At 43.3% G+C, this 24,029-nt stretch overlaps 1 protein-coding gene and 1 long non-coding RNA gene across 2 annotated transcripts in view; one reads left to right on the forward strand and one right to left on the reverse strand.

Moving 5' to 3' along the window:
* Nucleotides 1–24,029, reverse strand: part of LOC143807172 (serine/threonine-protein kinase Nek11-like) — a 344,541-nt gene that overhangs the window by 23,932 nt on the left and 296,580 nt on the right. The window contains exons 13-15 of the mRNA XM_077288448.1: nt 5,601–5,674; nt 4,725–4,785; nt 2,320–2,407 (exon numbers count right to left, since the gene is read on the reverse strand). Of these exons, the coding sequence (XP_077144563.1) occupies nt 2,320–2,407; nt 4,725–4,785; nt 5,601–5,674 (223 nt within the window). The remainder of the gene's footprint in view (nt 1–2,319; nt 2,408–4,724; nt 4,786–5,600; nt 5,675–24,029) is intronic.
* The window catches only part of LOC143807173 (uncharacterized), a 51,606-nt gene continuing 37,904 nt past the window's right edge, over nt 10,328–24,029 (forward strand). Inside the window, exon 1 of the long non-coding RNA XR_013221663.1 lies at nt 10,328–10,464. This is a non-coding gene — a long non-coding RNA (uncharacterized LOC143807173). The remainder of the gene's footprint in view (nt 10,465–24,029) is intronic.

Here is a 24,029-nt window from a genome sequence, read left to right on the forward strand (position 1 = left end):
CGAAAGTTTGTCGTCCTTTGTTGAGAAGCAGAACACTCATCCAACTTTCAGCTGTTCAAGAATTGATATCACCGGGGTCATTGTGACTTAGAAGAGCGCACTGCCGAGGATGCACTTCAGCTAATGATCCCATATCTGCACCATATTAGAAAATTCTTAAAGGGGTCCTCTCATCAACATTGCCCTAGTCCATACACCTTGTGGTGGTGTCGTGGATGGAGACTCAACTAAGAAAAAAATACTCCTTCTTTGGCCAAGAATTACATGTTGCCCATTTTTGTGCCCACATTTCCTTGTATCAGATGCAATCAAATATTGCAATTTCATCTTAAAGGGATCTGGCACACAACCCTATATTAAAGAGTTTACCTCCCCCTATTATAGAGCCATGTGAGTTCGACCTGCCCTGACTTACATGATGGAAGATTATTTTGGCTTCTTTGAATTTACGGGGAGTCAAACTATTCTTTTAGCACCTGTTTGGGGTACCATTTAGTAGATTCAGGTACAGTAACTAGATTCTAAGGGCCCCTTCACACTGGTCGATTCTGCTACGATTACGACGCATTTGCGTCATATTCGACATCGCAGTACGAGCTCGTAGCTAGCGGTCACACTCTACGATGTTAACGCTTTTTCTGACGTAGTTGCGATGTGAACGTCACGCGTCGCAATCGTACGCTACCCTTCACACCGCCATAGTCCTACGACTCCGAGCGTGACGTATTACCAGCATGGGCGTGCTAAAACGTCACGCCCAATCAGGAGACAGGTATGCGGAAGCCCAACCCACGTAGTCGCATTACGAGCTCGTATGACCGCCGTCACATACTACGATTTCGACCGCCACAGCGAGACATTTACGACGAAAGAAAGTTCTGCTCTTTCTTTCACATCGTACGATGCTGGGCTGCGTCGCAAATCGTAACGCCATGTCACACTTTGCAACCTCGGAACGAGGACGGATAAACGTCACAAATCGAACGCTCGTTCAGACTTTGATTGCACAGTGTGAAGGGGCCCTAAGGATTACCTTATCAAGAGACATACTTATCTCCTACTAAATACAGATTTTTTTTTACTTGATATGTCTGTTTCATCAAATGTTTAATCATTATCTATTAACTAAAAAGCACTTTAGTACATTGGACAACCCCTTTAAGGGGGACCGGTCACCAATTCAAAAGTGGCCACTTTTTGCTCTTATATCATTCCTGCTGGTCCACTGAGTATTACAGTTTTTGTTTTTTAGAAATCCGCCATATGGTTTCAGAGATACAGGTCTTTTTTATTTGGTGCTCATTTTTATTATCTTTACGTGGGGGAGTGGCTAATTATGCAGATCAGGACTTGTGTACACGCCCCTTTAGTAAAGACCTTAAAAATTAACACAGAATAAAAAGGTCCATATCTCTGGAACCACATGTCAGATTTTTAAAAAACAAAACTGGAATACTCAGGAAAGCATTGACAACTATAAGGGTATGTGTCCACGTTCAGGATTGCATCAGGATTTGGTCAGGATTTTTCATCAGTATTTGTAAGCCAAAACCAGGAGTGGGTGATAAATGCAGAAGTGGTGCCTATGTTTCTGTTATACTTTTCCTCTAATTGTTCCACTCCTGGTTTTGGCTTACAAATACTGATGGATCAGACATCCTTTATGGGATGCTGCCCTTCCCGTGGTTGTTCCCTCCCGGGGAAAGGTCTGGCTATTCACTGCTTGCGTCGAGAAACACGTGATGGTGTCTCCGCAGCTATCCTACATGCATTTGCATATTTCCCATAAGGGATGGGGGCAGTGTTCTGGATCACTGCGTTGAGAAACACGTGATGGTGTCTCCGCGGTGTTGGATGTTTTGGTCTCCACGAGGTCAATCATCTGTTCCTTCACAGCCTTTTACTAGGCACTGCTCCTAATAGCCAGATTCCTACTCCACACTGATGAGGGGCAAACACCCCGAAACAGCTGTCTGTGGATGGATACCAAGCTTGGCATAGGTGGTTTTCCTGTATTGGATGTTTTCCTTTATCGGATGCTGCCCTTCCCGTGGTTGTTCCCTCCCGGGGAAAGGTCTGGCTATTCACTGCTCAGTATTATCAGACATATTGTGGCTTTGTCGCTCTATTTGCTTGTGACACTTCTCCATCATTCATTTGCTGCTGACTGTGCGCTTCTGTGTATTTCTGCTGATCCGTCTCCTGTACAAGGGCAGCTAATCTGCTCCGCACACAGGCCCCTGTGGGGTAAATACGCCATTCTTGTCTTTCCTACTTTGTTCCTTTGATTCCCTCCTCCCCGTCCACATTGATACTTACTTTCTGAGCAGCGCAATTTCCTGCTCGCTGCAGACAGAAACAATTGTGTCCTCCGAGTCCTGAGGAACCAAATCCTGAATTTCAGCTGCTGAGAGGAGGAGAAAGCACAGTCCAGATAACAGTACGATGCGGCGACAACAAGACGACACTTACAGAGGCATCCGAGCATAAAGAACTAAATATAAGTAACAAAATTAGAAATGTGAACCAGGACTTAAAATGCACATACATTACAGAACTTACCCTGTACTGATCCTGAGTTACATCCTGTATTATGCCCCAGAGCTGCACTCACTATTCTGCTGGTGCAGTCACTGTGTACATACATTACATTATTGATCCTGAGTTACATCCTGTATTATGCCCCAGAGCTGCACTCACTATTCTGCTGGTGCAGTCACTGTGTACATACATTGCATTACTGATCCTGAGTTACATCCTGTATTGTACCCCAGAGCTGCACTCACTATTCTGCTGGTGCAGGCACTGTGTACATACATTACATTACTGATCCTGAGTTACATCCTGTATTATACTCCAGAGCTGCACTCACTATTCTGCTGGTGCAGTCACTGTGTACATACATTACATTACTGATCCTGAGTTACATCCTGTATTGTACCCCAGAGCTGCACTCACTATTCTGCTGGTGCAGGCACTGTGTACATACATTACATTACTGATCCTGAGTTACCTCCTGTATTATACCCCAAAGCTGCACTCACTATTCTGCTGGTGTAGTCACTGTGTACATACATTACATTACTGATCCTGAGTTACATCCTGTATTGTACCCCAGAGCTGCACTCACTATTCTGCTGGTGCAGGCACTGTGTACATACATTACTGATCCTGAGTTACATCCTGTATTATACTCCAGAGCTGCACTCGCTATTCTGCTGGTGCAGTCACTGTGTACATACATTACATTACTGATCCTGAGTTACCTCCTGTATTATACTCCTGTTCTGCACTCACTATTCTGCTGGTGTAGTCACTGTGTACATACATTACATTACTGATCCTGAGTTACATCCTGTATTATACTCCAGAGCTGCATTCACTATTCTGCTGGTGCAGTCACTGTGTACATACATTACATTACTGATCCTGAGTTACATACTGTATTATACTCCAGAGCTGCACTCACTATTCTGCTGGTGCAGTCACTGTGTACATACATTACATTACTGATCCTGAGTTACCTCCTGTATTATACCCCAGAGCTGTACTCCCTATTCTGCTGGTGCAGTCACTGTGTACATACATTACTGATCCTGAGTTACCTCCTGTATTATACCCGAAAGCTGCACTCACTATTCTGCTGGTGTAGTCACTGTGTACATACATTACATTACTGATCCTGAGTTACATCCTGTATTATACCCCAGAGCTGCACTCACTATTCTGCTGGTGCAGTCACTGTGTACATACATTACATTACTGATCCTGAGTTACCTCCTGTATTATACCCCAGAGCTGTACTCACTATTCTGCTGGTGCAGTCACTGTGTACATACATTACTGATCCTGAGTTACCTCCTGTATTATACCCGAAAGCTGCACTCACTATTCTGCTGGTGTAGTCACTGTGTACATACATTACATTACTGATCCTGAGTTACATCCTGTATTATACCCCAGAGCTGCACTCACTATTCTGCTGGTGCAGTCACTGTGTACATACATTACAATACCGATCCTGAGCTACATCCTGTATTATACTCCAGAGCTGCACTCACTATTCTGTTGGTGCAGTCACTGTGTACATACATTACCGATCCTGAGCTACATCCTGTATTATACTCCAGAGCTGCACTCACTATTCTGCTGGTGCAGTCACTGTGTACATACATTACTGATCCTGAGTTACATCCTGTATTATACCCCAGAGCTGCACTCACTATTCTGCTGGTGCAGTCACTCTGTACATACATTACATTACTGATCCTGAGTTACATCCTGTATTATACCCCAGAGCTGCACTCACTATTCTGCTGGTGCAGTCACTGTGTACATACATTACATTACTGATCCTGAGTTACATCCTGTATTATGCCCCAGAGCTGCACTCACTATTCTGCTGGTGCAGTCACTGTGTACATACATTACATTACTGATCCTGAGTTACATCCTGTATTATGCCCCAGAGCTGCACTCACTATTCTGCTGGTGCAGTCACTGTGTACATACATTACATTACTGATCCTGAGTTACATCCTGTATTATACTCCAGAGCTGCACTCACTATCTGCTGGTGCAGTCACTGTGTACATACATTACATTACTGATCCTGCATTATACCCCAGAGCTGACACTTGTAGTTCGCTCTCATGGAAGAACACTCTGTACATTGATGTGTTTAGCATTCCATTGTAGAATAGGAAATGTAAGCAGCTACGCACTTTCACTGCCGGAGTCGAGGAATTTCTGCAGGCAGCTCTGGTAGGCACTTAATGTGCTGCTCTGTAAGAACACAATGAGCATTATAAGAGGATATGACACATAACATGCTGCAAAGAGGAGCAAAGGACTGGATGGTTTTGTAGATAATACATTCATAGAAGAAAGGCCAAAAAGCAAAAACATTTCCTGCACATAATTTTATATTGCTCAGAAATGAAAAAAAGAGCTATGTCCCTAGATACAGCGCCACACTCATCCACAGGCTGTGTCTAGTACTGCAGGACAGCTCAGACTATAGACATGGCTAAACATGAAAACAATATTGGACGTTGGCGATATGCAGTTTCCCTGGTGACAGCAATGTCTCCGAGACCTGTCATCCGCTCGTCTTAGTGCCATTTGTAAGTCGGAGTATGACATTTTTCAGCTTAAATTGGGATCTCAGGTCGTATCATTTGTGACAGTCACTGGCTCAATGGTGGTAAGGGGGCGAAATGAGCAGCGGAATATCACATACTATACAGGATAATGTACAGATACAATATAAACACTTATTATAACGATACAAGGGTCTGGGTTTGGTTCTGCTTGAACGGAGCTGAGCTGCAATACCTGACACAACCTGTAGGCGAAAGTGGAGCTGTTTTTTTTTTTTGCAAAAATGCAACCTTGTTCAATATATTGTAGAAGTGAACTTTCATTTTTATATTTAATAAATTCTTTATTTTTCTTTATTTAAAAGAGTAGCACAAAAACAGAGAAAGGTAAAAGGTGACATTTCAGAAAAAAGTACACCAGCTACCAGGTTGTCAAACAACTCTTCTTGCGCCCGGGTTGTCAGGATTGGATTGTTTTACCTGGATGCTAACACTCACCTGTTGCTCGGACAAAGACAGAGAGATTGTGAGCAATGATCCGCCCACGGACTCCTCTTCTTCACTGCAGATGTCTGTGCGAAACAAAAGAAAATACAGATCATAATCCAGGCGAATCTGTATCTATGTAATCTGAGAGTAGCGTGATGTAGATGTAGAGACCCTGATTCCAGCAATGCGTCATTTACTGGGCTGTGTTTTGCTATTTAATTAAAATTACTGTTTTATCATCAGGAGATTATCATCACTACAGGACTAGGTGTCTCAGGCCTCCTGGTCCAACCGCACCCCCATCACTGATTTGGAGTTTTCTGCCTATGCACAGTGTACACAAAAATCTGCCAATCAGTGGTGTGGGTGGAGTTATACAGAGCTCAGCATTCCGAGCTCTGCAGCCGAAAAACTGTGATTACATCAAAATGACAGCAAGCAACCCAGCAAGTGATGCATCGCTGGAATCGGGGTCTCAGACCCTATATCCTGCTGTTCTCAGATTACATGACAAAAACCTGATGACAGATTCCCTTTAAGACCCAATACATAAGGTCATGATAGATGTACATGTTATATCTGTATTTTTTATGGGTAAAACACCGACCCATTATAGTATATGGGATGATCAAATGTCTGCTTTTTTTGGGACCAATCGTCTTAAAAAAATAAATAAAATAAATAAATGGAGATTGGAGTTTTTTCTTTTTTTTTTGCATGTAAGAAAAAATGGACACAATGGCCAACAATGGATAAAATTGGATGAAAATTGGATTCGACTCATTGATGAAAAATGGTTGTTTTTTTCTTACTCAAAGAAAGGAGTTAGGGATGAAAGCATTATGTATTGTCAACTGTTTTTAATAAGACTTGAAGAATTGTGAATGCAGCTCTGGAGTATAATACAGCTATGTACACGGGCCGATCTCTCCAATATTTAATAAACATGAGGTTTCAGTAATGTATCAGAAGATCGTTGGAGCTTATAGAGTCTGCATGAAATGACCTTGCTCAGTGTCCTTGGAAAAGGTTTATTGTTATCATCAATATATTGCTTTTGCTAAGAAGCGGAGAACAGATTATTCATCATGGAATAATATGATCTCGATGAGATAGCGGCATGAACTGGAAAACATGACAATACTTGGCTTCCAAGTGGATTTTCATTATGACTATAGAAGCCTAAGTGCAAAAAAATGTTACTGCTATAGGAAGCGAGTAGGTGGAAAGTGGAAAAATGCATTCTAACTAAGGCATAAATTGTATCCATGATGGTCGTTCGTTTCCTTATCACATCACTCAGAATAAGCATCTGTACTTTCATGCAAATAGAAAGGGCAAATGCTCTGTAATTTCCTAATTAGGAAACATATGGACAATCAACATGTGTACACTTAAAGGGGTCATCTGGGAACTTTAGAATAGCTATCAATGCTTGTTTATTTGGGGTCTTGTCATGTCCCACAACTTGGGAATCATATAGTATTATATTGTTGCATTGCTATTCAATAAGGTTTGTGTCACAGTTCACACCGTGCTGCCAAAAATATGTGAAGGATCTCAACAACATGTTAGGGATCCCGGGAAGGATACCTTTATCGTCCCCACTACTCACACCAATTTGTCACAAACCGGTGGTGTTTGATGGCCCCTGGTTCTTTCTGAAGGGGATGTATCTATATCCCACTTCCCAGTTCCAGTTTGGAACCTACAGCTCTCTGGCGCCCCCTTACCCTCAGGTCAGATTAGGTACTAGGGTAATTAGAAAGGCTGCCTGCTATGTACTGGCTATTGGGCTCACTGCAGCAAGGGCGATTAACTACTCCCACTCAGGCGGGAACAATAATTAACAATGCCGTCGTTGATAGAAAGCTTCCCACTTGCACAGAACAAAGTATGCTGCCACCAGCTCCGATTGCACCAAAGGTTAATGGGTCTGGAGCCAACCCAAATCAGTGGCGTAATTCACTTTAGAAGAAGCGACAGTTCGTTCATAGAGCAGGAAGAGACAGCTAGTAAATTATATATTTTACTCCATAAACAGTTAGGCAGTGCTTACAAAGTATTAGAAAGATATTATAAAGAAGAAAATTCATATATACGTTACAGATTACAAAATAAAATAGGATTAACATTGAAAAGAGAACACTTACAGGTCGTTATGTCATGGTATCATTTTGGCTTGCCTGTGGCTTAGGAGGATAAAAACATCCAGATGCATAGAACAGCTTTGGTGTTAGCTCGCTTCCTGGGCCAAGACTCAACCACTACTCAGCAGGCGTAAAAGATATGCCCTTTCGTCGTGACATCACTAAGTGGGCTGAGTAATGATATGCACCCTCTCCTCAGAATTTACGTTTTGGAGTCCCTCTAACAAAGGCATTCCTGAGTGAGAAGGGAGGGGGAATGAATGGCTAGAGGGGATTGGTCGTCTGCATTTTAAAAGCCACACCCTGCTCACACATTAGTATCAAGTTGTACAGTGTATCTGCCATAGGGCTTTGTTTGTGGTATGTGCGAGTGCAGAGGGGGGAGAGAGAAGGGGGGGTCGAAGCTGCAGTGTGTGTCTAGGACCATGGTCACATCTGCAAAAATTCCTCAGACCATGGTATTTTACATTATCGTGACAGTTTGCCTTTTAGAAGTTTGCCTAGTCGCTCTCACTATCTGCCTTCCCATCTCTGATGTCAGTAACCGCTCCCTTCATTTTCCTCATTCTGACTAGGTCAGCCATGTTATGAAGCTAATGTATTGCATCCCTGGTCCAGTATAATCTTTTTTTACCTACTATAATTGTGAACAACTATAAGAATTCAGCTTGAAAAGAAATCTTCATCATACGTGCCTCTGCAGTCGAGTCAAGCTATCTAATGAAATCTCTTTGTGTGAGTACTAGTACGTAGAGAGCCAAGAACTCTCTCTACGTACTAATACTCCCAAAAAGAGATGTGTGTGAGTATTAGTACTCACACAAGAGACAGTCTCACACTCACAGCCTAGTTAGGGACTCAGAATAGGTCTGATTAATAGATTGTATACCGATTTGCAGAATGAAGAGGTCACAGCACTGTAGTCAGGACCCTGACCCCTTCATTGTTTACATAAGTACATGCCAACAATCTAATAGCCAAAATCAGGACATTTAATCCGTGCCCCGTCACTACATGGCACCTTCTTAAAATGTCAGAACCACCCTCATTTTGAGTGGGTCCTAATTCCTAAGACTTTCCCACCCAATATCTGGACTCTAGGTACAGTAGCTCGGCCAAACACCACTTAAAGAGTAGCTGAACCTTCAAAAAATATTTTGACAAGTTGGAATTTTTCATCGGTGGAGATCTGTGCCTACTTCATGGCAAAGCTTTTGTATATTGATTTTAGTGATTGACCAGGGTTTCGGCACCCTGATTTTTACTGTTCAAAATTACGGACATGTTCGGTAGTCTGCACATTGAGTTTTTAGGAGTTTTTTGGAACGGGTCCACTTTAAAAAAAAAACAAAACACCTAATTGCTACACAGAAGCTTGAAAGACTCTTCCTACTCATTTTTATGGTAAAATCACTTTGCTGTTTATATTTTCAGAGTTTTGAGAGTTTTTTTTTTCCACTTCGAGTTTTGAGAAATACTTGGCGGGGGTGTGACAAAAAAGTGGATGTCACTTCTGAGAAGAGGATGGAACCACTAGAATCTAGGCACTGTCCAATCACATGATTGCTTACAACGAAAAATCTATTGAAAAATAAAAACAAAATAAATAAATAAATAAATAGATAAATAAATAGATAAAAAAATAGAAATGTGTAAAGCAAGATATAATTGAAAGTAAGCAAACAGGTAGAGAGAAAAAATGTTCAGGTTCTCCGGACTATACTGTATTTTGGCACAAAATTTTATGTTGTCCATTGCAATGGAAACACGTCGAGGCGAAATGTGTGGAGCTGTAACAACCAGAGGACACGTTGTCTTGAGATATATTTACTTTTATTTGTGCTGTTGTATTTAGAGGTATATGGACCTAAAATGGTGGGACACAAATTTTGTAAACCACGGGGTCAGTGTGGGCTTTTTTTTTTTTTAAAGGGATAACTCCTTGGCACCACATCATTTTGTTCAATTCTTGTCACTGGCTCACTCAGTGCCATCTCCAGCCATAATAGTGTAGGATCTGGTATTCTATATGCATAATTGATTTCTCTTGATCAATCTCAAGTTTAAAAATCACTGTTGTTTAGAATTAGAAAATGATAGCAAGACAAGAACAGTGCCCCACCAGTCCACAGGATGTATGGGGTATTGCAACTTGGTAAAAAAAAACTACTAACGTCCATTTTTTCCCCCATGCATTTTTTGCAATTAATTTGTGTACTGTACTGTCTACAATGATTTATATTTCCTCTATTGCAAAATGAACCAAAATATCCTCTCTGTCCTGATCTTGTATATTGCTGGTAATAAGTGAGTTTGCATCTCTTTCGTCTCCTTCAGTTCATTTCCTACCACGGGGCTCCAGGCCATATAATTAGGAGAGGGGGATGTGGATACAATACCGTACAGGACACAGGCAGCGGCACCATACACATATAGGGAATTACCGGTACATTTGCTTTTGCTACATTATGCTTACATTATTACTTATCAATAATATATGTGTCCATATCGCTGAGGCTTTCCTGGTCTCCTGTGCAGCTTTATATATGCCAGTAATAGTTGTCTGTCCTCTCCTATTTGATCACAAGCTAACTGGCGGAGCTCGCACACCCCAAAGGGAAATACTGGGACTCCAGCGCACGGTGAAAAATCTATCCTGTTTGTCAGAAGGAGCTCAGATGGTTATATCTGCAGACAGGGTCAGACAAAGAGGAGAATGCAAGGTGATGACATCCTAGGATGGAAAAATAATGAATATAAGTAAAAGAATAAGCTGCATCCATATGAGGACCACTCATCTACCATGCACCATTCAGAACACTGGAGTATTTTTAAGTGGCAAAGGGGTCCTTAGATATATACGTATCAAATGTGAAGGCTAGGAAAGAGGAACACATACTGCAGTGCTAAGACACATCCATAACCTCTCTCAGTGCTTTATATGCACCCACACAAATATATTGCTCCTAGTGAAGTCCACTATGGTTCACATATAGCCACCACAGTGCCACTAAACATAGTATGATGCCCTCAGTATCCCCTCACACACAGAATGAACCCCTCACACATACTATAATGCCTCCACTATGACCCACCCCACACAGTATGATGCCCTCAAAATAGTCCCTCACACAGTATGATGTTCCCACAGTACATTCCCTCCCACACACACACAGTATGATGTCCCCACAATACATTCCCCCCACACACAGTATTATATCCCCACAGTACATTCCCCCACACACAGTATGATGTCCCCACAGTACATTCCTACCACACACAGTATGATGCCCCCACAGTACATTCCTACCACACACAGTATGATGTCCCCACAGTACATTCCCCACACACAAAATGATGTCTCTACATTGCTCCCACAAATTATGATGCACTCACTGTACATTCCCCCACACACAGTATGATGTCCTCACAGTACATTCCCCTCACACACAGTATGATGTCCCCACAGTACATTCCCCCCCACACAGTATGATGTCCCCACAGTACATTCCCCCACACACAGTATGATGTCCCCACAGTACATTCCCCACACACAGTATGATGTCCCCACAGTACATTCCCCCACACACAGTATGATGTCCCCATAGTACATTCCCCACACGCAGTGTGATGTCCCCACAGTACATTCCCCACACACAGTGTGATGTCGCCACAGTACATTCCCCTCACACAGTATGATGCACTCACTGTACATTCCCCCTCACACAGTATGATGTACGCACAGTACATTTTCTCATACACAGTATGATGCCCCTACCATACCCACCACAAAGCATGATGCATCTACAGTACATTTCTCCACATAGAGTATGATGCCCTCACAGTACATTCCCTAAATAACGTATGTGGCTCACCACATAGTATGATGCCCTCAGTGACCCCACCACATAATATGATGTCCCAACACATACTATGATGCCTCCACAGTTCCTACCGCACACAGTATGATTCCCCCACAGTAGACCACCACACATAGTATGATGCCCACCACACACTATAATACCCACAAAGTCTTGCCACAGTACGATGCCCCACAATGATCTACCAATCACAGTATGATGCCCAACACGGTATGATGCCCCCATACTATGATGGCTCCATGGTGCCCACGACACAATGTATGATGCCTCCAGACTGCCCCCCAGAGTAAGACGCCCCCACAATCCATTCCCCCACACACAGTATGATGCCTCCACATTACATTCCCACACACAAAGTATGGTGCACACAGTGGCTCACCACACACATTATGCCCCCACATTGCCCATCACATAGTTGAAGTTAGGACATGCCACTGACCTCCCAGGATAGTAGGACAGCTTCCCAAGTTCGGGACTGTCCTGCTTAATCCAGGATGTTTGGAAGATCAATTTAGGTACGATCAGAAATCAGGATCCATGTGTCACTGCTACCTCCACTTTTCAAAACTGTCCTAAGCAAGTATTAAATGCAACCTATGGTGTAGAAATGATGGTAGCCGAAAACAGTCATGCACTTCTCTATAATTGTACAGATGTCTTACCCCAATGGTGGGATGGGAAATAGGGGGTGCAGAGGTCACTCGGATCAGTCATCTGATGGACCCCAAATGTCCCTCTGCCATACAAGACACCAGTATAGTAAATATATAGTGCATGATGGTGGGTTCCTAAATTTTTGCATTTGATTCCATAAGCTTCATGGTGACCTTCTGCATCCCAATGCCGATGGTGCTTGCTAGATGGTGGCCTGAATACAAAACTGTTCCTTTATCATTGAAAAACATTTTTTAATGTAGGTTTCAGAACGGACTAGAATATGGAGAAGATGCATTTTTGGCTTTCTTCTCCCAACTAAGACCAATTTTCTTCCTTTTTGTGCTATAATCTGGAGTTACTGTCTCTACAATGGTAGTAAAATGCATTACAGGCAATTCCAAGTCCTTTTTCTCTTTAGTTTAGCAACGTGTGTGACCGGCGTGGGCTCATTACAGAATGATACAAGCCCAATATGTCAATGTCTCCGCTGTATTAGTAAACCCCCTGACTGCGCTTTTCATGTCTTCCTTAATCCAGTGCTATCTAAAGTATAGCTACTAACTAAACACCATGTAATTGCTATGTTCCTGGTTTGTTTTTCTTCAGTTCTCAGAGGAGACATCAATTACCATTCGCTTAATGAGCCCCTGTAGTGATTTCCTTTCAATGTGTCAGCCTGTTATTACCGGACACCATCGGGAAATCAGCCTGATGCCTGATCTGCTACTCATACCGGCAGAGCAGCAATGTACCACGATGTAAACTGGCTGCCCTAAAACATGGGATTTATGGGGCCTACCTAACAAAGAAGTCAAATAAAAATGCTGTGACACCTTCCACCTCACTTTAGAAATTGAAATCAATGAACAGGTTGGTTAGATGTGTTGGGCAGCTATGTCTGTTTTTCCTGACCTTTCCGTATGTACCGGGAGATGACTTACCCAGAGTTTAGCACTTAGGTTCCTTTCACACTAGCGTTGTTTTGCAGACGTTGCAATGCGTCGTTTAGGAGAAAAAATGCATCCTGCAAAGTTGTCTGCAGGATGCGTTTTTTCCCCATAGATTTACATTAGCGATGCATTGCGACGTATGCCCACATGTCGCAACCGTCGTGCGACGGTTGCGTCGTGTTTTGGCGGACCTTCGGCACAAAAAAAGTTACATGTAACCTTTTTTTGCGCGTCGTGTCCGCCATTTTCGACCACGCATGCGTGGCCGAAACTCCGCCCCCTCCTCGCCGGACCTTACAATGGGGCAGCGGAAGCGTCGTAAGACTGCTTCCGCTGCCCACGTCGGGCATCACTTTCACAACGCGCGTTGGCACGTTGGGCCGACGCATAGCGACAGCCCCCTGCCGACGCTAGTGTGAAAGAAGCCTTAGCTAGCATGATGGCGCAGTTGTTAGCACTGCTGGTTCCCTGGGTTCAACTCTGACTGAGGACAATGAGATTCCTCCTCTCAGGTGTACTTTAGAAATTGTAGTCAGTGATTGTAATGGTACCTGCTCTAGTTTTTCCTGACCATCCCATAAATATTAAGAGTCCTATTGATGATCTGGTCAGAAATAAACTCTCAGGTAGCACAGTGGTTCAGTGGTTACCTCCATTACTATCCTACACTTGGGTCCTTAGTTCAACTCTGCCTGAGGTCAATGGGATTTCTGCTCTCAGACACATTTTAGGAAATGAAATCAGAGACCTCCAATGAAGCCTGCTCTTCCTTTTCATGACCTGTCGGTGGGTACTGATAGACATATTGATGAGCAAGACATCAGGTAATGCTATGGTGACTCACCGGTTATGTCCTTTACCTTTTTTTTTTTTTTTTCTTTTACACACGGTCTTTATTCCCCTTCAACAGAGGTCTGTAAAGCATTTCTGCCAATTAAAATACAAAGAAATGACTTCCTTTTAATGCTTGTGACCTTAGTTCAATTCTGACTGAGGTCTGAGTAATTCTACCTCTCTGTTGTTCTAGTTTTTTCTGATCTTCCCATTGGTGCTGGTAGTAATATCAATGACTTTGCCAAATATTATCTTCTGAGTAGCATGGTAGTCCAGTGGAAAGCGCTGGTGGTTTGCTTTGTGGGAGTCCATGGTTCAAATCCCACCATGAAAAATAGCAAATGGACCTTCTCTAGTTTTTCCTGATCTTCCCATTGGTGCTGGTAGTAATGTCAATGACTTTGCCAAAGGTTGTCTTCAGAGCAGCACTCTGGTCCAGGGGAAAGCACTGGTGCATTGTATCATGTGAGTCCAATCCCACCATGGGAAACAGCAAATGGACCTTCTCTAGTTTTTCCTGATCTTCCCAAAGGTGCTGGTAGTAATATCAATGATTTTGCCAAACATCATCTTACGAGCAGTACAGTATCCCAGTGGAAAATGCTTGTGCTTTGCAGAATATGAGTTCATGGTTCAAATCCCACCATGGGAAATAGCAGATGGACCTTCTCTAGATTTTCCTGATCTTCGCATTGATGCTGGTAGTAATATCAATGACTTTGCCAAACATTATTCTCTGAATAGCATGGTGGCCCAGTGGAAAGCAATGGAGCTTTGGGCGTGGGAGTCTATGGTTCAAATCCCACCATGAGAAATTACAGATGGACCTGCTCTAGTTTTTCCTGATCTTTCCGCTGGTGCTGGTAGTAATATCAATGACTTTGCCAAACTGTATCTTTCGAGCAGCACAGTAGCTCAGTGGCAAGCACTGGTACTTTGCAGCATTTGAGTCCATGGTTCAAATCCCGCCATGGGAAAATGCAAATGGACCTGCTCTACTTTTTTTTTAGTCTTCCCATTGGTGCTGGTAGTAGTATCAATGACTTCGACAAAAGTTATCTTCTGAGCAGCACGGTAGCCCAGTGGAAAGTACTGGCGTTTTGCGGCATGGGAGTCCACTTTTCTAATCACATCATGGGAAATTTCAAATGGACCTGCTCTAGTTTTTCCTAGTCTTCCCATTGGTGCTGGTAGTAATATCAATGACTTTGCCAAACTGTATCTTTCGAGCAGCCACAGTAGCTCAGTGGCAAGCACTGGTACTTTGCAGTATGTGAGTCCATTGTTCAAATCCCACCATGGGAAAATGCTCTAGTTTTTCCTGATCTTTCCATTGGTGCTGGTAGTAATATCAATGACTTTGCCAAAAAGCATCTTTCGAGCAGCACAGTATCTCAGTGGCCAACACTGGTACTTTGCAGCATTTGAGTCCATGGTTCAAATCCCACCGTGGGAACGTGCAAATGGATCTGCTTTAGTTTTTCTTAGTCTTCCCATTGGTGCTGGTAGTAATATCAATGACTTTTCAAAGGTTGTTTTCTGCGCAACATGGTATCCTGGTGGAAAGCATTGGTGCTTTTCAGCATGTGAGTCCATGGTTCAAATCCCACCGTGGGAAAATGTAAATGGACCTGCCCTAGTTTTTCTGATCTTCCCATTTGTGCTGGTAGTAATATCAATGACTTTGCCAAAGGTCATCTTCGGAGCAGCACAGTGGTCCAGGGGAAAGCACTGGTGCTTTGCAGTATGGGAGTCTGGGGTTCATACCCCACCATGGAAAATTACAAATGGCCCTGCTTTAGTTTTTCCTGATCTTACCATAGGTGCTGGTAGTAATATCAATGCCTTTGACAAATGCTGTCTTCTGAGCAGCAAGGTAGCCCAGTGGAAAGGACTGGTGCTCTGCAGCATGGGAGTCCAGGGTTCTGATCCTGCCAAGAATGACATCTGCAAGGAGTTTGTATGTTCTCCCCGTGCTCAGATTGTCTTCCACCCATTCTCAAAAGACATACATGTAAGGGCCAGTGATGAAAGTGCTGTGGCTAATGATGTGTCACCTGTGCAGCATCCAGGGCAAGTATCCTGATTGGATCAATGTTCTAACACAATTAGCAACAAATTGATTTGCATATAAGCAGCTCGTGATAATTCCTTTTTGGACTTAAAATTTTGCCCCTTCTCACTATTTAATTTCATTAAATCCTGATGTTCCTCCAATCCTCAGGATAGAAGCTGCTTACCCAAGTAACACCACAGCACATCCATCACTGGCCCCTACCTGTATGTCTTTAGAGCATAGGCAGCCACCCACCTGAGCACAGGGAGAACATACAAACTCCTTGCAGATGTCATCTATGGAGGGATTAGAACCCTGGACTCCCATGCTGCAGAGCACCAGTCCTTTCCACTGGGCTACCATGCTGCTCAAAAGCTAAATTTTGGCAAAGCATTGATATTACTACCAGCACCAATGGGAAGATCAAGTCAAGAAAAAGAAGGTCCATTTGCAATTTCCCATGGTGTGATTTGAACAGTGGACTCCCATGTTGCAAAATAGCATTCCTTTCCACTGTGCCACCGTGCTGCTCAGTAGATAACTTTTGGCAAAGTCATTGATATTACTACCAGCACCTATGAGCAGATCAAGTCAAGAAAAACTAAAGCACATCCATTTGCAATTTCTCATGGTGGGATCTGAAGCAGCATGGTGGGATCTGAAGCAGCATGGTGGGATCTGAAGCAGCATGGTGGGATCTGAAGCAGCATGGTGGGATCTGAAGCAGCATGGTGGGATCTGAAGCAGCATGGTGGCTCAGTGGAAAGCACAGGCGCTTTGTGTCATGGGTGTTCTGGGTTCTAATCCCACCATGGGAATCTGCAAATTGACCTGCTCTACATTTTCCTGATCATCTTGGTGCTGGTAGTAATATCAATTACTTTGCCAAAGATTGTCTCCTGAGCAGCACGGTAGCCCAGTGGAAAAGACTGGTGCCTTGCAGCATGGGAGTCCCTGGTTCTAATCCTACCATGGATGACATCTGCAAGGTGTTTGTATGTTCTCCCAGTGCTCAGGTGGGTGGCCACCCATGCTCTAAAGACATACAGGTAAGGGCCAGTGATGGATGTTCTGTGGTGTTACCTGTGTCAACAGCTTCTATCCTGAGGATTGGAGGAACATAAGAATTTACTGAAATAATATACAGAAAAGGGGCAAAATTTATCCTAAGTCCAAAAAAGGTGTTTTCACAGCTCATGCTGAGCTGCTTATATACAAATCAATTTGTTGCTAATTGTATCAGAACATTGATCCAATCAGAATACTTGCCCGGGGGGGGGACAGGCAAGCAGCCCCCTGGATGCTGCACAGGAGACACAACATTAGCCACAGCACTTCCATCACTGGCGATAACATGTATGTCTTTCGAGAATGGGTGGCAGACAATCTGAGCATGGGGAGAACATACAAACTCCTTACAGATGTCGTCCATGGTCGGATCAGAACCCTGGACTCCCATTCTGCAAAGCAAGATACCATTTGTCAAAGGCATTGATATTACTACCAGCACCAATGGGAAGATCAGTAAACACTAAAGCAGGGCCATTTGTAATTTTCCATGGTGGGATTTGAACCCCAGTGTTATGATCCAGTGACCTTGGAGCCGCATGAGACGTTCTCTGGAGTAGGTGGTACCTGTACTGACTGCAAACCCTAAACTGACACCGCAACTAGAAGTAGCCGTGGGGTGTACCTAACACATCCTAGACGCCTCGACACAGCCGGAGGACTAAATACCCCTATAGATGGGAATTCTATCTTGCCTCAGAGCAGAACCCCAAAGGATGGGCAGCCCCCCACAAATATTGACTGTGAGTATAAGAGGAAAGACACACGCAGGCAGAAAACAGGATTTAGCAAAAGAGGCACTTCTAGCTAAATAGAAAAGGATAGGACAGAATTCTAAGCGGTCAGTATTAAAACCCTAAAAATATCCACAGCAGATAATACAAATATTCTACATCTAACTAAAGACATAGAATGTATATCTGCATCTCCAGAGAATCCAGCATGACTGAAAAATCCAAACAAAGTCTAAGCTGGACAAAAACACAAAGAATTGCACTGAATTGTAAAGCACACTGCAAGTGTGCTGCAGAGACAAAAAACCAGACACTTATCTTAGCTGAATTGACAGCAGGGCATGAGGAGCCAGACAGAGATGCAATCCCTCCAAGAACAATGGACAACTGGCAAGGACTAATGGATCCTGCAAACCTAAATACCTAGTAGAGCTGCAATCAGCAAAAACACCTGCCCTGGATTACAACCCAGAGACAACTGCACTACCACCAACAACCACCGGAGGGAGCCCAAGAACAGAATTCACAACACCCCAGACTCCCATGCTGCAAAGCACCAGTGCTTTCCCCTGGACCACTGTGCTGCTCCGAAGATAACTTTTGGCAAAGTCATTGATATTACTACCAGCACCTATGGGAAGATCAGAAAAACTAGGGCAGGTCCATTCGCAACTTCCCAAGGTGGTATTTGAACCATGGACTCAAATGCTACAAAGTACCATTGCTTGCTACTGAGCTACTGTGCTGCTTGAAAGATACTTTTTGGCAAAGTCATTGATATTACTACCAGCACCAATGGGAAGATCAGGAAAAACTAGAGCAGGTCCATTTGTAATTTCCCATGGTGGGATTTGAACAATGGACTCCCATGTTGCAAAGATTCATTGCTTTCCACTTGGCCATCATGCTGCTCGGAAAGTTGTGTTTGGCAAAGTCATTGATATTACTACCAGCACCAATGGGAAAATCAGGAAAATCTAGAACAGGTCCATTTGCAATTTCCCAGGGTGGGATTAGACCCCTGGTCTCACATGCTGCAAAGCACCAGTGATTTCCACAGGGACACAGTGCTGCTTGGGAGATTACATTTGGAAAAGTCATTGCCATTACTACCAGCAAGGATCGGAAGCTCAGGAAAAACTAGAGCAGGTCTATTTGCTATTTCCCATGGTGGGATTGAAACAATGGACTAACATGCTGCAAAGTACCAGTGCTTTCCACCGCTCGGAAGATAACGTTTGGCAAAGTCATTGATATTACTACAATCACCGATGGGAAGATCAGGAAAAACTAGATGAGGTACATTTGCAATTTCCCAAGGTGGGATTTGAACCATGGACTCCCATGCTGCAAAGCACGGGAACATTCCACTGGGCCAACATACTGCTCAGAAGATAACCTTTGGCAAAATCATTGATATTACTAACAGCACCTATGGGAAGATCAGAAAAACATGGAGCAACTGAGAGGTAGAATTACTCAGACCTCAGTCAGAATTGAACTAAGAACCCAAGTTTTGAAAAGTAACCAAGCTAACCACTGAGCCACCATGCTGCCTAAGAGAGACCCGATTGCTAGGTCATCAATATGTCTATCAGTTCCTACCGAGAAGTCATGAAAAACTAGAGCAGGTTTATTTGCAATTTCTAAAGTACAACTGAGTGGTAGAATTACTCAGATCTCAGTTAGAATTGAACTAAGGAACCAAGCATTGAAAGGTAAATCGAGCTAACCACTGAACCACCGTGCTGATAATTATTTGATGGCTAGGTCATCAATATGTCTATCAGTGCCCATCAACAGGTCATGAAAAACAAGAGCGGGTCCATTTGCAATCTCTAAAGTACAACTGAGAGGTAGAATTACTCAGACCTCAGTCAGAATTGAACTAAGGTCCCAAGCATTAAAAGGTAAGGAAGCTAACTAGTGTTGAGCGAATATACTCGTTACTCGAGATTTCTCGAGCATGCTTGGGTGTCCTCTGAGTATTTTTTAGTGCTCGGAAATTTAGTTTTTATTGCCGCAGCTGAATGTTTTACATCTGTTAGCCAGCATAAGTACATGTGGGGGTTGCCTGGTTGCAATCCCCACATGTACTTATGCTGGCTAACAGATGTAAATCATTCAGCTGCAGCAATAAAAACTAAATCTCTGAGCACTAAAAAATATTCGGAGGACACCCAAGCATGCTCGAGAAATCTCGAGTAACGAGTATATTCGCTCATCACTAGGGCTAACCAGTGAGCCACCATAGAATTACCTGATGGCTAGGTCATCAATATGCCTATCAGCGCCCACCGACAGGTCATGAAACGAAAGAGCAGGTTCCCTTGTGGTCACTGATTTCATTTTCTGAGATGTGTCTGAGGATTCTCATTGTTCTTGGTCAGAGCTGAACCAATGAAAACAGCAACAAGAAAAAGAAAGCAACAGTGTTACCATGCTGCCCCATGGGGGCTTAACCACCAGCAACAGCAGGCTGTGCACCGATCTATGAGATGGGAACAAAAGGCTTTTAGTCTCTGTGTTCTCAGACAAGACTTGTCACTTTGGGACATTTCTGACATGTCCACGTACTAGAAAACTTCACGTTATAATCTCCACGACACGGTCTCCAGAGCTTGGTGCACAAGTGTCCTAGATCCATCCTATTCTTGAATGGAGCAGAGGTGCGCGGACTTATCCTCCATTGTATTCATTGTCTACGGGACTGTCTGGAAATAATGGAGCTCTGCATTCCCAGATGGTCCCATAAGTAATGAATGGAGCAGAGTATGAGCAGCTCAACTTCCAAAGACATACTGATAGGATGTGAGTCATGATGGGGCAATAATGTCTGCAAAGTGAGACCGTTCCTATGAAGCATAAGAAATAAGCACATTGATTGTACAGCACATTACAGACATCACTGCACCCATCAGGGGTCATATCTCCTACAGGTCTGTCTTTAGAACATGGGAGGAAACCCACACAGTCACACAAAATCAGAGCTGTGGAGTCGGTAAGCCAAACCTCCGACTCCAACTCCTCAATTTCCATGACACTAACTCTGACTACACGACTCTGACTCCTTCATACATGGCTCATGTTTAAGTGATAAATTTACTGTGGTAAAATTGTAACATCAGGCTTTTAATCATTATTATAATACAATAATCAAGCCATTTAGATAGAACATAAAATATATTTATTGGAATTCAACTTTAGAACAAGAAAACTTTTGCATATTTACAATTTGTCGTACACTATGCAGTAAGTGGAAAATATTTTTCATGTGTGTCCACTCCATTGGATTGATTGATTGTCATGCCGGTGTGCCGACCGGATACCAGTATAAAAGTACGAGACATGACATGTGCCAGGTATCATGATTAAGGGTGCTTAGTCACCGGAAACGCGTTGATCTTGGTTTTTAACTTTTTTGTATGCTGATGTTTTGTCCTTACATGATGCTATTTTCGAGGTGAAATAAAACTATGGACTTTTCACTATATCGTTGAGCTGGATCTCCGTCCTTTTTCCTGTTTGTTCACGCCCTGACACAGCGGTTCCGTGCTCCGAGACCTGGGGAATGTCGGCATGGTGAGCTGGACTTTGTTCCTTTACTCAGTAAGTGGAAAAAACAGTTTTCAACAAAAACGTACTGGATGACATTTGTGCAGTCTATGAATTTGTTCTGAAAAATAGTATTGCCTCCATCAGATCCTCCTTCATAGATGACCTCAAATCTACCCTAAATATTTTAAGACTAGAGAACAACCTCTCTACACTAACTCGGATTGGTGGCAAAGCGGTAACCACATGGGCAACATCTCTAACAATTTTAGGGTGTAAAGGAATTGCCTCGTGCACAGTCAGATCAGAGCTTCTTTTCCTTTAGTAAGCTGTTGATCATCCAGCAATATACGATGACTCGGGTCCACATAAACAGCTGTCAGAAGAATTTTATTTTCTAATAGCAGTATTTCTCTCCGTTTCATTGTAGCAGGAATGCCATCTGTGATTATACCTCCTCTTTGGGACAATTAAAACAACAAGTTCTTCCACTCCTTTATAAAAATGCCAGGAGTTAAATCCTTAGCTTGTAAATTTTTAGTCACTGTAAATGGCCGATGAAGCAATTCCTTCAATTCAGCCACCTGTGTCCATCGACCTTCATGTAGTTTTACCTGAGGGTTGGCCATATCTACAAGGAAGGGTTTCAGCTCAAGCAATTGCTCAATCATTAAATAGGTGCTGCCCCACCGAGTAGCTTGATCCACAATTGCCCCTTTTTCAGCACGTCTCTTCAAGATGGAATCAATTTTAGGGGTTCTGGCAGCAATAGCCAGTTTCCTCACTTTGCTAATCAGAGTCCCAGCATGTCCCTCTTGCAGACTATCTCTTATTGCCAGCTGCAGCGTGTGCACAACACAGGGCATGTGATGAATAGGAAAGAGGTGTGAAGCAGCTTCAACAAGATCATCTCCATCAGTCGTGTTCATGCCCAGCGGTGCCAAGAGAAGCAAAGAGAAACTGGTATAAATGTATGTTGGAGAAAGAGGGACGAAATGGGCCCCAAGAGACAACAGTCAGGTCCTCTACAGCTGCACTGCGCTCCGTAAGATGGATGGATGATAGATGATGTAGATGGGTGAAGGAAGCATTATGGATAGAAAGGATTGAAGCAGAGATTATATGAGAAAGCTACAGAACTTTTGATATCACAATAATTAAATGATTAAATGGGTATTCCTTCCCAGTTTACCATTTTTGCCATATTTATGTCAAGCAATCCGGTCCTGCAAATGCATATGTATGATGCCATATACAAAGCGCTGTGCCCTGCGGCCACCTGTCACGATACGTAGTGACCCCACAGGGGGTAGCTCAATGGACGGCACGACACACACACAACGGGATGGAATTTGGGAAAAGGAAGGCCCTACTGATAGGGAAATGGGGGATGGACACCTCCTGCTCAAACCTGAGACTGACCCTTTAATCCCCTAACGCCCTAAGTGGGTCCTTCCCCCCCACCATCAGGAACCTCGTCCCTCGCTGTCACCTAGCACTGCCCTGGCTAGTGCAATTGCCGGCAAGGGCGCTAGCCTCATCACTGCAGATTGAACATAGTGGACAGTGACATACATGAGACAGATGAGTACAAAAACACCAAACTTAGCTTAATAGCCTTCTCTGCTGCAAAGCACTGCACAGCACTGGGTCAGTGGACAGTTCACCACCGTGTCCGGCCAGTCCCATATCTTTATTTTCCAGTGCAGGTTTTGCATGTGAGCTGCAGGTATATCTACATATTATTATAGTAGATAATTTTCTGGACTGCAGGACAGTATAGATCTCGACCTCGTATAAATATCACACCTAAAAAAAAAAATTGTCTACATTTATTTTGTTGATAATTGTTGTCATTGTGCAAAGAGGAGATGATCACATCATCTTGCATGACCGGCTCCAGGATGAGCATAAACTACAGAAAAGAAAAATCATAAGATTCACCATGCTTAAACCAGTATGGAGAGGTACAAACAACGAGATACAATGTAGTTTCATTCTTCACTCAGGGTTATTGTCACTGGATGATGAGAACTAGATGACATCCAGCCAGAAAGAGGAGAACCCCAAGTTTCAATGTCATTATCATACATCCCAAGAATCGGTGTGTAATTATTCTGTTCTGCAATTGTCAGTATCATTACTCCCTATTCAAGGTATCAGTGCCATTACCCTGTACACAAAGTATTAGTGTCATTATGCTGTAACCCAAGTGTCAATGTCGTTATGTACTGTTTGGAGGAGGAAGCATACACAGAAAGGAACACCCTGTCTACAGTGAAGCATGGTGGGGGGCTTGGGGATTTCTACAGTGAACCATAGTGAGAGCTTATCGATTCCTACAGTGATGCATGGTGGTGGCTTGGTGATGCTTATAGTGTAGCACAGTGGCAGTTGCTGGGTAATACAGTGGCTGTTGCCAGCTAGTACAGTGGCTCAGTGGTTAGCACTGGAGTGATTGGTTCAACTCTGACCAACAAAAATGAGATTCCACCTCTCAGGTACACTTCAGAAATTAAAAGAAATTAACTGATTTGATGCCTTGGGCATCTA

The sequence above is a fragment of the Ranitomeya variabilis genome, chromosome 2 (genome assembly GCF_051348905.1).
Source record: "Ranitomeya variabilis isolate aRanVar5 chromosome 2, aRanVar5.hap1, whole genome shotgun sequence".
NCBI classification, from domain to species: Eukaryota; Metazoa; Chordata; class Amphibia; order Anura; family Dendrobatidae; genus Ranitomeya; species Ranitomeya variabilis.